This window comes from Anabrus simplex, chromosome 10 (assembly GCF_040414725.1).
Source record: "Anabrus simplex isolate iqAnaSimp1 chromosome 10, ASM4041472v1, whole genome shotgun sequence".
Classification (NCBI taxonomy): domain Eukaryota; kingdom Metazoa; phylum Arthropoda; class Insecta; order Orthoptera; family Tettigoniidae; genus Anabrus; species Anabrus simplex.
This window is the reverse complement of record NC_090274.1, coordinates 117,623,912-117,640,125: the sequence shown is the minus strand read 5'-3', so window position 1 is coordinate 117,640,125 and position 16,214 is coordinate 117,623,912. Positions and strand designations below refer to the sequence as shown.

At 37.6% G+C, this 16,214-nt stretch overlaps 1 protein-coding gene across 1 annotated transcript in view; it reads right to left on the bottom strand.

Moving 5' to 3' along the window:
• The window catches only part of LOC137502356 (zinc finger protein 41-like), a 49,466-nt gene extending 33,739 nt beyond the window's left edge, over positions 1-15,727 (bottom strand). Inside the window, exons 1-3 of the mRNA XM_068229367.1 lie at positions 15,663-15,727; positions 12,940-13,069; positions 7,201-7,296 (exon numbers count right to left, since the gene is read on the bottom strand). Coding sequence (XP_068085468.1) covers positions 7,201-7,296; positions 12,940-13,005 — 162 coding nt within the window. The 5' untranslated portion in view covers positions 13,006-13,069; positions 15,663-15,727. The remainder of the gene's footprint in view (positions 1-7,200; positions 7,297-12,939; positions 13,070-15,662) is intronic.
• Positions 15,728-16,214: the final 487 nt, after the last annotated feature.

The window sequence follows — 16,214 nt, the reverse complement described above, 5'->3', positions numbered from 1 at the left end:
TGCTGCCTGGTATGGCAAAGAAAAACTGGCAAATGTTCAAAAGTTCAGAAAATACCTCAATGTTCTGCCACTTATTAAAAAAACATACCAATGTTGGTCTAGTGTTGTATCTTTATCCAAAGCTGAAGTTTTAGAATAAGCCCTTACGTTGCAGAACTGGCCGAATAATTTTGAATCATCTATTTCTACACCTTTTGACTGTAAGTACTGAATACATGGTACAATATCGTCAATGCTGAGGTCTTTAATGTTTTGAAGTTTCAACCATTTGAAAAACTTGAATTCCTCTATGGGATGCATCCATTTATCCAGGTTTCATAGAAACAAGATACATTCTCCAAACACTTTGCATTCTTTATCCAAACCATCTTCTGAAAATTTATTTAACATCTGTCTAACCTTAAGGGGAATGAATTGACCTTCAAGTCTGCCTTTCAATGAAGGTTGAACAGATTCTAATAGTTCAAGCACTTCTACAACTGAATTATGTTCTTTCTCAAGTGACAAAATTTTACAGTGAAAAATGTGCATGGTTGAGGAAAGAAGCAGAAGATAGAGCTCTCAAAAGTCATTTTCAAGGAAGTTTCTAATTGATGAAGGCACTGACTTCCTACCCTGAGAAAGAAAGTAGGATTTCAGAGCTGGGAACAATTGCAGGATTCTTTCAACTGCTGGATACAATGTTAACCACCTAGTCATAGAATGATTTAAAAGCTGCATATAATTTACATCAACAAATTCACAAACGTGTTTCAGTTGCTGAGTGCGCACCGCATATACATGAAAGAAGTTGAAAATTTTCATCACCACAGACTCAATATCAACAGGAAGAGCATCAGTTCCATGTTGCAAACAGTTATGTAGAATGTGAGCAGGACATCCAACACCTACTATATTTTCATTCAAGTCTTTTTTGAGAGCAGAGAATACATTCTTCCCTTCCCTGCGTGCATGGCCTCCAAAATTAACATTGGCATTGTCTCCAGAAAATTCAATATATCTAGAAGTAATTTTAGCTTTTTGAGAGTATCTGAAATATAGGAGGAAATACATTCAGAACTTTCACATGGACATGCTTCTAAATCAAGAACTATTATATGAATGCCATTATTTTTGTAATTAAAGAATTGGATGACAATTGGAAACAACTTTAGTACACCATGATTGCTTGCATCTGTTCCTAGGCCAAAAAATGGAACTTTATCGTTAAGAGTTTCAATTATAATATCTGTTGAGTGAGGAGCAATAACATTATTTATTATGGCTTCTGTTTTAGTTCTTGCACAGGTCAGTTTCTGTGCTATTTCAGAACCTAAGAACATACTTTTATTCAATTTAGCTGTGCAGTCCATTGATTTGTACGACTGGTGATGGAAAACTATGAAATGACATTGTAGCTTCTGCGGCTTGAACGTTTTTATCATCTGTTGAATATTTGTGAGCGACAAATGATAACATTGAACATGATATTGACCTAGTTCTCACCGTCTTTTTGTGTTTTTCTCTGTTAATGTGTCTTTTCAAGTCACCAACACCTTTGCATCCGACATTAACATAGCTATCACATACTGCACATTTCGCTTCACTTTCACTGCGTCCATGAGTAAAGCAAGGATACTTATGTTTTAGTTTCTCCGAAATATTACACTGTCTTTTTTTAGATTCACTCCTTTCAGGTTGCAAAGATGACATACCGGTACGTAATAGGATGCAATGAGATTAATATTTCACTCCACTCGCTGCATACTCGCACTATAATTTACAGCGACAACCAGATAACCAAACACGATAGCTGCAAATCATATGGCAAGCACATGTAAACTGTATCTCTCGAAACTTCCGGTTTCTCTCAACATAAACGTGGAAATGAAGTGCGTTGATTGGTTGATCGATGCCTGGACTTCGAGTTCAATATATCGAATATTAGTATTATTTATTTCCACCCTCGGAAGTAGCGCCCTGAGCACATGGAGTTGATGTACGATACAATAACATGCTGTCTTCAGCCTAAAATCTAAGTCAGCAATCTTGTAATGAAAAATGCCGGACAATGTCGATAAATTAGAAATGCCGGCCAGACATAACCAAAATGATTGAAAAGTTTGCCGGACGGTTCGTAACCCTACATGGGACTGACATGGCATTTCACCAGTCTGCAGCACCACACTTTGGTGGAATCTGGGAAGCAGCTGTCAAGAGTCTGATATCACATCAAAAGAGTGATGGTTTCTTATCGCTTCACCAACAAAGAATGGACCACTCTTACAACACATACATCCTCTCACCAAATATTTTATAGACATGTTTTAACTGTGTACATCGTCGTGTGTGAACTTACAACAAGTTTCCTCACTGTTATAACACACGTTTCCCTAAGTAACACTTTGACTAGAGTAATGAGGATCCTGATTTTTATTCTTTAGGCATGAGATCACGGCTGATGATGGCCATGAAATGGGCGAATCCTGTCCCATTACATTAGTATGACAAGATGTAAATCTTAATTTTAAGAACCCAACTTGTATTGAATAGGTGTATCTCAATAAAGTTTTGTAACAACCCACGGAGTGAAATTAACCCTTAGTACTCACGTGGCGGGCCATGCATGACAACGAGAATATCCCGCATAGGTCCTATGTCGGGTTACGGGTGCATGAATTACAGGTACAGTAAGGTACTGCAAAACTTCGACGAAAATTTGAAGCCATTTATAGCTACAATCTCTTTGAAATCAGGCTTTGTGCAGATTCTTTGCAGACCATGTGAGTTTGTAAACAAACATTGCTTATCAACATGGCATCATTCGAGCAGCGTGAGAAAGAAATCGCCATACTTTTCGGTAAAAGTGACGTTGATTTCAGCGATAGTGGGAGTGATTTTCAATTAAATGGTAAGAAAGATATTGCGGAATGAGATTGTGTTGGTGAGGTGAATGATAAAAATCCCGATAATGAGAAAATTATGCTGAATGGCGATGCTGGTACCTCTTCTGATGGATGGAGGAAATACCGCGACACTGACTTGGATTTCAAAAGCTCATTCACAGGTACATCAGGTTATAAACAACCGCATGGTTGAATGAACTTTTTCCAATTATTACCTTTGACTGACGAGTTATTGTCGGAAATTGTGTGCGAGACTAACCGGTATGCTAGTGTAAACATTCAAAACGTTACGCCCCTCACACGTGAGTCTATTAGGGGGTCGTGGATAGATGTTACTTTTCCTGAATTCAAAGCATTCTTAGGCGTAATCCTAAATATGGCAATGAACAGTAAGCCTAAATTACGATGCAAGAGTATTTTTTTCAGCAATACCTGCAGAAAAAAGCCTGGATTACATCCCAGCGAGTGTTTTGGGAAGTTTCACACAATGCACTATTACAGACAAAAAGTGACTGTCTGGGATAATTTTAGGTTTGAAAATGCTGAAAATTGCACCTGAATACTGTATTGTAGTTGTATTATATTTATTCTGTGTTTGCTTCAGCTGATTTTTATAAATATGCCGTCAATATGTTGGTGCTCTCTGTTATCCCTCTGCTAGCAGATTCTTAAATGGAGCTGGAGAGGCAGCAGTGTTCAGAAGAAAAAGAGGGCTAAGGGTTAAAGTCCACTGTTTGTATTGGAGTTGAACCCTGTACACAAATGTTAGATTAATGTTGTGTAGGAAACTATCAACTCACATTAAGACTATAAATCCAATTCGTAGATCAGAAAGGCAATCTTCTTGTTGGTAGAAAACTGCACAATACTCCAATACTAGTGGAGTGGGAAAATTGGAAATTCTGTATCCATATCATCCCACAAGTATAATTATGATGGTGATACACCTTTGACTACTTCATCCTGGCACTCAACTCTCTGAGAGACAAGTTTAGGATCTCATCAGCAACAGGGAAGGAAAGAAGCCACACTCATGCACATCTCAGGTGTTCTAAGTTGAATGCAGATACTGCAGAACAATTGATGTTAAATACACACAGGGTGCATGTAATCCCGACATACCCATTCATTAAAACTAGCACAGACTATGCTAGCCCAATACTCATAAAAAATGGTGTGAGATTGAACAAGACAAGACTGCCTAGCTACCAAGGTTCTCTACATAGATATGATACCTGATCTCACCACATTTCTCTCCGTACTTTACAGCGATAACTATATGAACTTCTACGGAGCAGCTAAGGAAATCAAGGCCTTTCTGCAAAACAACCCTGAGAAAACTACTCTTCACACAACTACAGACATGGGACTGACATGGCATTTTTCATCCCTCCTGCAGCACCCCACATTGGTGGAATCTGAGAAGCAGCTGTCAAGAGTCTGATATATCACCTCAGACGAGTGATGGATTCTTATCGCTTTACCAACAAAGAATGGACAGAATGGACCGCTCTTACGACACATACCCACATTCTCTCACCAAGCTAAATGATGACCCTTCTGACACTTCTTACCTAACAACAACCCACTTCATTATAGGAGAGCCAATTACTACACTCTCTGATCATGATTATCCTTCCTCTCCCATCAAAACCTTGCCCACACGGCTATATATTCAGCAGGCAACCCAGAACTCCTGGAGGAGATGGTCAAATGCATTTCTCAATAAATGGACAATGAAATACCCCATAGCAACATAGTCATACTGAAAGAAGACTATGCTATGAAGTGGGTGATGGCAGTGATCAAATATGTACCCTGGTAGTAACAAATTAATTCATGTAACAAATGTTCAGGTGAGTAACGGTGAACTTACAAGGCCTATTCACAAACACTATCACTTATGAAGTATGAAAAAGAAAGGCAAGATAACTCTTGAATGGCTTATTTATTCATTTCATGTTTAAGTAACATTCTACGTCACAATGGACTAGTAACACCACAGACCACATTACGAAGAATAAGAATGCTTTTCATTTGCCACGATATGGTTACAGTGTGAGTAGTAAGTGAATCCTCACAGTAAGCAACTTGTTTCTACAAATAATTGTATTATCTAGAAGACAATCTATATATACAAAATTAGTTTATGTTTGTACATTGCTCAGAATTTGAAAGGAATGGCATTTCTGTATCGGTTATGTCCACTTTTTACTTTTCGGTAATTTCTGTCTGTCTGTCTGTTTGTACACGCATCACGAGAAAACCGCTGAGAGAAATTAATGAAAATCGGTATGTAAAGTCGGGGGATGAGCCACTACAATCTATGCTATAAATTATTTTATTCATGCTGAGTGAACTGGTAGTATAGGGGAAGGCCTAAAATGTAATTATAAAATATTTGTATTATTAGTGGTCCTATCGATAAATGCTACATAACTTAAGTTATACAGAATTAAATTTCCGATCATTTATGCCGAGCCACGAGAAAATGGGTTAAAAGAAATTAATGAAAAATGGGTATATAGAGTCGGGGAATAAGAAATTACAGTCTAAGCTATAAACAATTTTATTCCACCAGGATGAAATTGTAGTTATGGGGAAGGTGCCTAAAATTTAATTTTTAAATGCCAATGTTATTGGTCCTATAAAAATGTACCACAGGACAATAGTTATAGAGAACACAACTTCCGATCATTTATGTTTTATTCAGTTTTACCGTACCGACTATGATAAGAGTGGTATTTCAGAGTTGGAAGGAAACTAAATCTGAAGGCTTACAATATTGAAAGCGCATAACATTGATCAAGAATAACAATACATTGACCATTGTTTGTTGTGTGTACCAACTATAACAGCCTGATTGAATATTGCCGTGAAATATCTGGGGAGTTAGAAAACTTTCTTATTTAGCATGCCATTCCTCTGGTTCATACATTTTCTGATACCGCTGGTTCGTAACATACTGGTTCATCATAGAATTCCACCTATGCGATCCCTACTCTGACGCGCTGTTTTGAATGAGCAGTGTGCACAAGGCCGAGGCTCACTTAGTAGTAGCTAGAATTAGAATTTAGGCCTGTTCCAAATTATAGCACCACAATTCACTAAATAACTCAAAATTTAACTCTGAAATGAGCCATTTCTTAAGAAAAGCTTCTTCCTCTTCACTTTTATTGAATTCTATATTCATTTTATTCCAAATCAGCAGTGAAGAGGGGGTTTCTCCTCTGATTTTGAGAAAAATTTGCTTCCAAGTCAATATAGATTTTCTGCCGCCAGTGTAATGAATTGAGATTTTCTGACTCATCAGGCACTCCTAGGAAACAATTTAGTAAAAGACCATAGTTTTTGCCCTGAGACTCTCCACTATTCGACTCCCCCCCCCCCGAATAAATACAAAGAGTGTTCACGGACCACAATTCTCTGCAGTTAGGTCATTTAGCTCCAGAACTTTGGACTGTTAGATTGGCAGTGTAGTACTGTTTGTTAAAAGCGAGAAAATGGGTAGTATCTCAATTGATCGAGTGTTTCATATGAAAGCACTGCTTTTAATTGCGCCATTACTACTAACGTCATTGTAATGGCCTACGTTCATTTCAGTTGGGGAAACCATGAAGACAGTTTTTCTGGCATAGTAAAAAGGCAGGTGGAGAGTGCCTGCCATTATAATGAAAACTCCCCAACCTGATTGTGACTGATGGTAGGCAAGCAAGCCTACCATTACAATGAATATTCCCTAACCCAGTCTTCATATGAGAAAAGATGTTTGGTAACTTCCCAGTCACGTTTCTAGGGTAACGTTAAGAGCTATGCAATTTAATACAATCTTGCTCACAATGTGTACACTACCTCATCTAGAATTCTGTATACAATGTAGAATTCCGTAACAAAGCATCAGAAAATCAGCTAGTAATTAATATAATCAATAAGATTACAAAGGTGTTTCATTTGGAAGCAACTAGTATAATATCCTGTAACAGTAACAAAAGAATGTATCTTATAGCTACTTTGTGATAGAAAATATTTACAAAGTAACAGTATTAGTGAGAATGATACCAGCTCCCAAATGGTATAGAGTAGAGGTCTTTGGAGCAATCCTAACTGCTGCGCCATTCATAATGCAAGATCGTGGAACAACTTGACGGAAAAGGGAAAATTAGGTAAGTAAACAGTCAATCTCATAAAAAAGTATGTTTACCATAGGACTATCAATCGTGTGCACTGAAATGGAGGGTCAAACACTGATATCTGTTGAGCCATTTTCAAACTATTTTCATTATCAGATGATGGCTTATCGAATTATGTACATTACCTCAAGAGAGTTTTCCTGCGTCGACCCTGGATCTGTTAACTCTGATTTAACTTCTTCTTTCAGAGCTATTACTTCTGGCACATGTTCAATATTCTCCTGTGGAAAATAAGATATATTTTAGGTATGCTCATAACACACATCTACAAATATAGCCACCAAAAATGAGCTTGTTAATTCATTAATTGCCTGTATTACAGTTACTTTCCAAATTTCACTAATGTTTTAAGGAAGATTTCTACCAGCAGAGGATTGTAATAACCAAAGGCTGTACTGAGAATGGTGTTACTATTCTTGCTCACTCCTTATGTCAGAGAAAGGACGAGACTGAGAACAAAATATAAAATGAGAAACATTTTCTACCCATATCAGAAGATATACTACCAGGGATGAAATTGGGGCCATCTTGGACAGAATTTGGAAGGAAGCAGCCATAGACATAAACACTAAATTGTATGAACTCTTTTCATATCCACAATCATATCAATCAAATCTTAAAGGTTGTTTGAACCACTTACAAGTATTACACCTGCTCTAAATCAGTTTTGTTCTCAGCATAGAGTTTGTCTACAGAGTAAAATACCTCGAAATATTGGAATCACATTCTCTACTCTGGTTTTGCCGAGCTCACAGGGGCTACATCAAGCATTAAGACAGTTTGGTTTTGAACAGCATATTTAATTGCTGCCAAGTGTAAAATAAAAAATAAACATGACAGAAGCAGACTTATCACAGTCATATACCAGCAAAAGATGTGATGTAGCCCAAAGTCAAAGCAAATACAAATGAAATATTTTACTACTAAAATGATGTTATATAGTGTTCTGTGAAGGACTATGGGGGTGAGAACACTGTCAGTGGGGTCAGCAGCATTGTAGTGTACATCTGCAGTTTCAGAAGCGCTTTCATGATATACTACAAGATATTTAAATTTCTCACTTGGATTCATAAAACCTTGTCAGAACTAAAGGGGGGCCAGGGAGGGACTGTGAACAAAAGCTAATGTTTTAATATAAGTGAACTTACTAATAAAAGTGAATTAAATATGAAGTTCTAGAATATATCAACTTACGCCATTCAATACAGAAGGAAAAGAAGAGTAGCAGAACTAAGGAATGGATGAAAAGGATGCAAAAAATGGAAAGGGAAATATAGACAAAGAGGAAAGAAAACTTTTTTAATGTGCCTTAAGTCCTCAAAGTGTCAGAGCCCACTAAGAAGGAGCATATTAACTTTTTTCACTGCGCTATTTTTAAACAGAGCAATTACATAAAAATGTAACTCTTTTTTTTGTATTTTCCAAATGAACTGAAAATTAAATTTTTTTTAAAGATTAGCGACCTTCAACATCATTGCACCATTTTAAATTCAACTTTGGCAAACTAGCAGTGACATTTGACCTTGAAACACACATTACTGTGATACATCTTGAAACATGGAACTGGACACATTGCAGGCTGTCTTGGGCAATTCCTGCAAAAAAATATTGTCTGTTTTCTCTTGTACACTCCCTTTCCTTTCTCTGAACAGTTAGCTGGTAATATGGAACGAACAACACAATTAGGTTCGACACTCTTGTCCTGCTGCTTTCCAAGAGAGTGCCTCTCCATCAGGCACGCCTGAGGTATGTAATCAGAAGGTCTTCCTCGTTTCGCCAGCGGACTGCGCTGATACTCTTGTGGAAGTCCAATCATGACAGATTTTCTGAAGTCGCGAGCACTAATTGCCCTTTTTTTGAAGCTTATTGTACAATATTCTTCCACTTATTAATGCAGTTTCAATTAGAAAATACCACAAGACCTGATATCACTTGAGTTTCTTGTGTACAAATGCATAGTTTTCAGTAGATCAAATTTATCAACACCATTCATTTCATGGTTGTAATTTACAACTAACTTGCGTTTTTCAACAGTTACATAGCCACTTTCACCTTTTTTTGACCTCTTCTGAATCTTCACAATCTCAGATGTGTGTACGGTCGATAACATGTTTACCCGGCCAGTATCTTGCCATGCGCACGCTAGCATTTCTTTGGATGGAAGAAGCCAGAACTTAGATTTTTGCCCTTTCTTCATTTTTAGGGTTTTCATCTCTTGAGGTAGTCCTTTGCGGTTAGATATCACTGTCCTGCAGTACCTATGTTCTTCTCAGAAAGCTGGGTGAAAACCTCTGGGACTGAAAAAAAGTTATCCACACACACAAATCTGCCAGTATACTCAAAACCCTCTGTCAGGCTTCTTACCACTTCCTCTCCCAAAGTTCCCTCACGCACTGACTATTCACTGTCCTTTCCTACATAAGTCTGAATCTTGCAAAGGTAACTACTTCTACTGTCGCATAGTGACCACAAATTTACACCCCATTTTGTTAATGGCTTTGAAGGAAGGTATTGCTTACACCACAGCCTTCCCATACATTTTAGCATAGACTCATCAACTGATAAGCATTTTCCAGGTGAAGCATGCTCCCGGTACAAATTTTCTACAATAAAAATGACAGGTCTTATCTGAATAATGGATCATAACCTGGTGACCCCTTAGCAATGTGGTTTTCATTGTTACTGAAATGCATGAAGCTTTGAAGAAGGCAGTACTTGTCTCGAGACATCACTTGGCATAGCAGTAAGCCATTATTGTTCAGAAAAGTAAGTCTGTAATGCTGATTTACGGCACAATCCCATCCCAATATCAGTAGCCAACATTGCCTGAATATCTTCTATTTTGCATTCAGTCCATTGATCACACCTCGAACGAGGAGGAAAATCAAATATTTCATCTAAACATTGCTCAGCATGTTTATATATTTCCATTACTGTGTGCTCAAACACTGAGCATGGCATAAACTGAAGAACTGCTTTGCATGGGTCATCAAAATTCGAAACTTCGCTTTTCACAGTTATATCAAAATTAGCCCCATCACATTATTTCATCTTTGTAATTCTTACGTCATCACTAATATCCCACCTGACCGATACAAAATGAAGATCTTCCTCCTTGGCACTTTCTTTCAAACAATCACTTTGCACATCATCACTTGTTTCATTGCCCAAATTTACTGAACAGTAGGAATAATAATCAGCCACTAAAAGATTGAAGATTTCATCACTGTCATTACTAATGTAGTTCTACCCGCTCACAGCTGCTGAGTGAAGCCTGCTTCAAACAATGCTTAGTACATAGTCAATACACGACTACAGATGTTTGTATTCTTAAATGCACCTTTATTAATGAAGCAAGCTGAAACTATAGCCGGAAAGTACAAAGTCGACAAGAGTCAATTACCACAGCAAATTCTATTGTGAAGTAAGTCGACAAAAGTCGACTTCCGCAGCAAAAGAGTTAAAGAGAATTTTCTCAGAATCATTCATTCTAGAGCCCTTACATATGGTTCTCTATATAACATAGAGTCTGAACCGTATTTGAGGAATAAAATGAGTTAATCACTATTCTGCCTTTCTAAGTAAATTCAATGTCTAAGCAAAGTACTTATTTTGAGAGAACGTACAATCACATTTTGAGCTATTTTATCTCTTGTATCCCGTAAGCAAATCCGCTGTTTCCTTAACACACATATCTTCCAGCACATTGTGGATGTGAGGGTAAAACAGAGTAATCACACCTGTGTTCATATTTTGTTTAGTAGATTAGTGTATTCAGTCTCAAAAACAGTGACAATAGACTTGTGATTTAACTTCTTCTACACTAATTACAATAGGAGTAATAATTTTTAACATGTGGTTCTAATAGTGGTTCAGTAATGTTGGAGGATATTTTTTAAAAGTACAATGGGCCAACCATCCTCTATTATAATCAGAGGGGAAAAATAGAAGATGTGTAACCTCTAAACCAAAGTAATTACGATACTGACAACAAAAAGTACAGAATAATCCAAATCCAACCGTAACACACTCGCTAACATTTTCCGATATTGGCATACATTTCCTTAACATAATTTTCATATATGTACAAGTTTGACACAGTAATGTTATAAGATATTAAACCTAGAGTTCTTGATCAAGAGTGTGCTCATATGCCAGGTTCAAGTCTGACACAGAACATAACAAGAAATATCAAAGGTAGAGATCTTGAACAGCAGTGCACTCACATGTAGGACATGTTCAGACACCATTCTCTTCTGCAGTGCCTGTAACTCAGAACTGAGAAAGTACATATTTATTCTGAGGATAGCACTCATTAATTGCAGAAGTTTAGCTTGAAGCACCTATTGGGCACTTATCTCATCTGTAAATTAGCAGTACACAATGTTTGCAATAGATTATTACGTCAAGTCACAGTTATTCATTGAATATCAATCTTCCAATGTTCAAGGTTTGCAAAGACACTGAGGTGCCAGAATAATGTGCAGGAAGAATTTACTTTCATGCCAGTAAAACTACAGACATGTGCTGGAATAATTCAGCTTCTTCAAATACCTCTAGGCCGAACCCAAATCACACTCACCGAAATGAAATTAGCATTAGTTTACCCTCTGAGCTATCAGATGAAGAGCCACTGAACTGAAAGCCACACACTCAGAAGATTGCAATGGACTGTGATTAGAGTAGCAACAGACAGAGGAAGGAAAGAGGAGGAAAATAGCTTACATCTTCTTCAAAATTTTCCACTGCATCTCTGCCTTCATCAGGGTGTTTTCTTTAGACGAGTTATACTCACAGTAAGCTTCCAAGGCAGAATTTTACTACGTGCTCACCCAACATTAGTGTCATTGTAAAGAAGTTCAAATGTTTTCCATGAGAGCCAGGGACCTACTGGCCATGACCTAATTCGATCTAGCACCCACCATTTGCCATCACTTCAGCAACAACTGGCATTGCAATAGGCTGAAATGATCAGAAATTACGTCAATCCCCCAATGATTCCATTACCGAACCAAACCATGCAGAATAAATACATAACCACACACCCTCCAGAAATCCATTTCAGTAGCCAACAGAGGTAATCAGTTAACAACAGACAGTCAGTCAATGGGTACTTAGCACATGAAATGCCTTAAAGCCTCAATCTTAAGACACTGCTAATCACAACTTTGTCAGTAGCTGGACCTAAACAAGGCCCCGCAGTCCGTCTGTCATCTGGCGGCCCCGGGTTTGATTCCCGGCCGGGTCAGGGATTTTTAATTGTAAATGATCAATATCCCTAGCCTGGAGACTGGGTGTTTGTGTCATCCTCAATGTTCCCTTCCTCATATTCAACACTTTACACTTCCACGATTTCCAAATACACGCAGGTTCACAACATACCGTGCAAAGTAGGGGCAAAAGATCTTCTTAGGTCAACGCCCCAAATAAACAGCAGTTTAAAAGAAATAACACCAAGGCTCCTTCAATATCAAGCCCTCAAGATTGATTCAACTTTATGCCACTATCAACCATAGAAAGCACTACCGTCTCCCTAGTACATGCTAGAGGCCAACTGTCCACTCAGTGGCCCTTTTTCCTTGTCCCACGAACAATGTTTTTCTCACTAGTTTGACACATAGATGTACATCAATACTATGGATTGTAGTTCCTAAGAGTTGGCAGCTTTGTGTAGCACATTGTGGCATATTCCCAGACAAAGGAACAAAACAGATTCGTACTACACCTAGATGCCCATGCAGGAAATGGTGACTGGCTAGTGTTAGCATTGGGTAAGCACATAGTAAATTTTGCCCCTGCCAAACTTATTCAGCTACTATGAGTTAAGTTCTGATCTTTATAAAGTTATCTGGAATGAGACTTACAAGTGATGCATTTATTGTTTCTTCAAGCCAGGCTGGTTCCTTTTTGACCTTAACTTCCAGGTCCATTTCACACTGCAACTGAAGTAGTTAGAAGTTACTGGGGTTGTTGATTATTTCCAATGACTTTACACTGAAACATAGGCCAGAAAAACATATTACCTTATTGCTGTCAATGCTACTTGGGTTATTTGTCAACAAACTAAGCAACAAGCTTGTAATTTTACATGACCATCTATATTATGATCATACCGAAAAGACCCGAAATTTTAATAATTAATTAATGTTATTTGCTCTACGTCCCTCTAACTACTTTTTAAGGTCTTCAGATACACTGAGGGGCCGGAATTTAGTCCCACAGGAGTTCTTTTACGTGCCAGTAAATCTACCGACACAGGGCTGTCAGATTTGAGCACCTTCAAATACCACCGGACTGAGCCAGGATCGAACCTGTCAAGTTAGGATTAGAAGGCCAGCACCTTAACCGTCTGAGCCACTCAACCCGGCACCCGAAATTTTACATGACTGTTGATAACATTATCATACCTATAGGACCTCAAATTTTCTATGACTGATACTACAATCATAGCTAAGGACCTCCAGTTTTATACGACATCTAACACAGTGATCACTTCCATAGGATATCTAATTTAACATATTTGTCAAGATCATAGTCAAAGGTCCCCTAGTTTTACATGACACCTTATACCATACTCGTAGCTATATAACATGCACTTTTATACGGAACTGAAAACACAGCAAGATTACTTTTCTTGTGAGAATCCAATTTACATTGTGATCGAAATGCACAAAATTTCTTGAAAATTCAGAGTCTATTCCATTTGCATATCACTCTGATCACCGGGTCCATATCTTGGAATTGTCCTACCATGTTTATCCTCTGCACTCGCTTCAAAACTAACTGAACAAGTTCACAGTACCTTGAGATTTGTTCTATCAAATTCCACCTTTGTAGGATCATATTCTCACAAACTGTTCTCTTTTTATCAAGCTGATTCACTATCTCTTTATTTCAGAAATGTTCTACCTATCTGATGTTCAACAACATCCAATAACACAGCATTTCAAAGGCTTCAACTCTGTTTTTCTCGGCACCAGTTATTATACGTGTTAAGTTTTTCAATCTGTTGAATCTAAAGAACAAGATGCAGAAGAAATATGAGTTTTCGCAAGATTTAGTGATAATATTTATAGATATTAAGGAGGCAGATGACCGTGTAGCTCTGCAAGTGGTCTTGGATGCAGTGATAAAAAGATGGCAGGGAGAGGAGAAGATGCAATTATAAAAGCCAAAAATGAAAAGTTAGTAAATAGTGTGAAGACTACGATAAGACAACAAACTGGTTCAGAGTAGAAGCAGGACTCAACAAGGATGTGTATTATCCCCTCTACGCTTCATTACAGTCATGGATGAAATCCTCAAGAGTATACAACAAAAAATGGGAACCAAGTCTTACACATGGCATTGTAATATGAGAATAAGATGAAGTGGAAGTACAAGAATATATTACTGTGTGGAATCACAAGATAGAGGAATATGGAATGAAAATGAGTGTGGAGAACTGTGTTTTTCAGAAGATGGGATAATAAATCAAGAAATTGGAAAGAGAACTGAACAAGCCAATCAGTTTTTACCACTGTGTGAGATGTATAGTCAAGAACTGGGATATCCCACAGGTACTGTCCGCACACTTTATCTTGGTGCATTTACATCCTAGTGCTGAATCAGTCGACCACGGCGATCTTCGAGATTCGTACTGGCAACCATTGAAACACAAACTATGAATCGCTTAAGCATCGTTGTGCGACATCTGGCGTAAACTTTACGTACTGGTACTGTTGTTGTTTACACATCAAAGCCAAAGTATAGAATTCATGCTAGGAACAAGATTCGCATCGAGAGATATGTTTTATAACGTTATATAATGTGTATGTGACATAGTTGTTGGCTTAAGATGATAACGGTTTAGAAATTTCATATCGATCGATCATATTCTCGATTCAATTCAGATTTCATTTTCATTCAGTTGGCAGCACCAGGCAGCACTATCGATACCGGGACAGCTCCCTCCTTACTCCTCACCCCCGTACACAAATGCATCAAAATAAAGTGTGCGGACAGTATGCAAGAATATTCTGCACCGGATGTATTACACAACAATTTTGACATATGCAACAGGCACATGGACAACCTAAATAAACAACTCTCCAGATTTCAAAACTTTCTACCATGTTTCGCAGCCTACAGTGTAAAGAAATACTGAACATTCACAGCATCAGATTTAAATCGCACACAGAATTAAACAACACATCAACACAATAATTAAAATTACCGGTATACACTACATCTTGTCATTTCTTTCTGAAACTACCATCTGCATTTCTTCATCTGAGTAGCACTTCAGAAAAAATTCCCCATTCCACCAAATTTAAATAGGCCCTATATGATAAATATTGCTACAACACACGAGGTAAGACTTGCCGGCAATTGTAACGCAAAGGCTACGAGTTTTCAACGAGGTATACAGGTATACATTTTTAAGGCTTAAGTAAAAATTAATTAAGAAAATTAAAAATATTAAATATGGTATAAAAATATGTAGGCCAGAATACTGAAACTGAGAAAGATTAGTATTAACCTATTACGGTTCTGCATTGAAATCTATGAGCTTTTCAAAAGTAAATTATTGAAACTTGAAAATTACCGACAATATGTTAGAGGTTGTGGACACAGTGCAAAATGATAGAAATCACAGTTCCTCAATGAAGAAATTCTGTCACACAACTAACGGAATGAGCTGCAAAACCACATACCTCCCACTTCGAAACAAAACCAGATATTTTAACATAGTTTAATCACTTACGACAAACGTTTGAAGAAAAAATTTGATTTCAAAACCGGATATTTTAACGTAGTTTAATCACTTAAGAAATGCGCTTCAGGAACAAATTTTATTTCTATCATTCAGTAGAACAGGCCGAATTTAGAAAAGGATTTTTTACCACTGACAACTCCGAAGGTCACGCCACTTATTGAAAGAGCACTGGGTGTTAATATCGCGCTATGTCTGACCCAAAGAGGATCTATAATAGAGAAGGAACCTCTCCAGGTATAAACATACGGTAGTACACAAATTTGACATGAGTTTCTTCAAGGGAGAAATATATTACCTTTCGTTACTCTTGTATTGGCACTTTCTGAAAGCACTGTAAAATACTTCCGTTTCAAATGATCTCTTAAATTGGAAGTTTTGGTT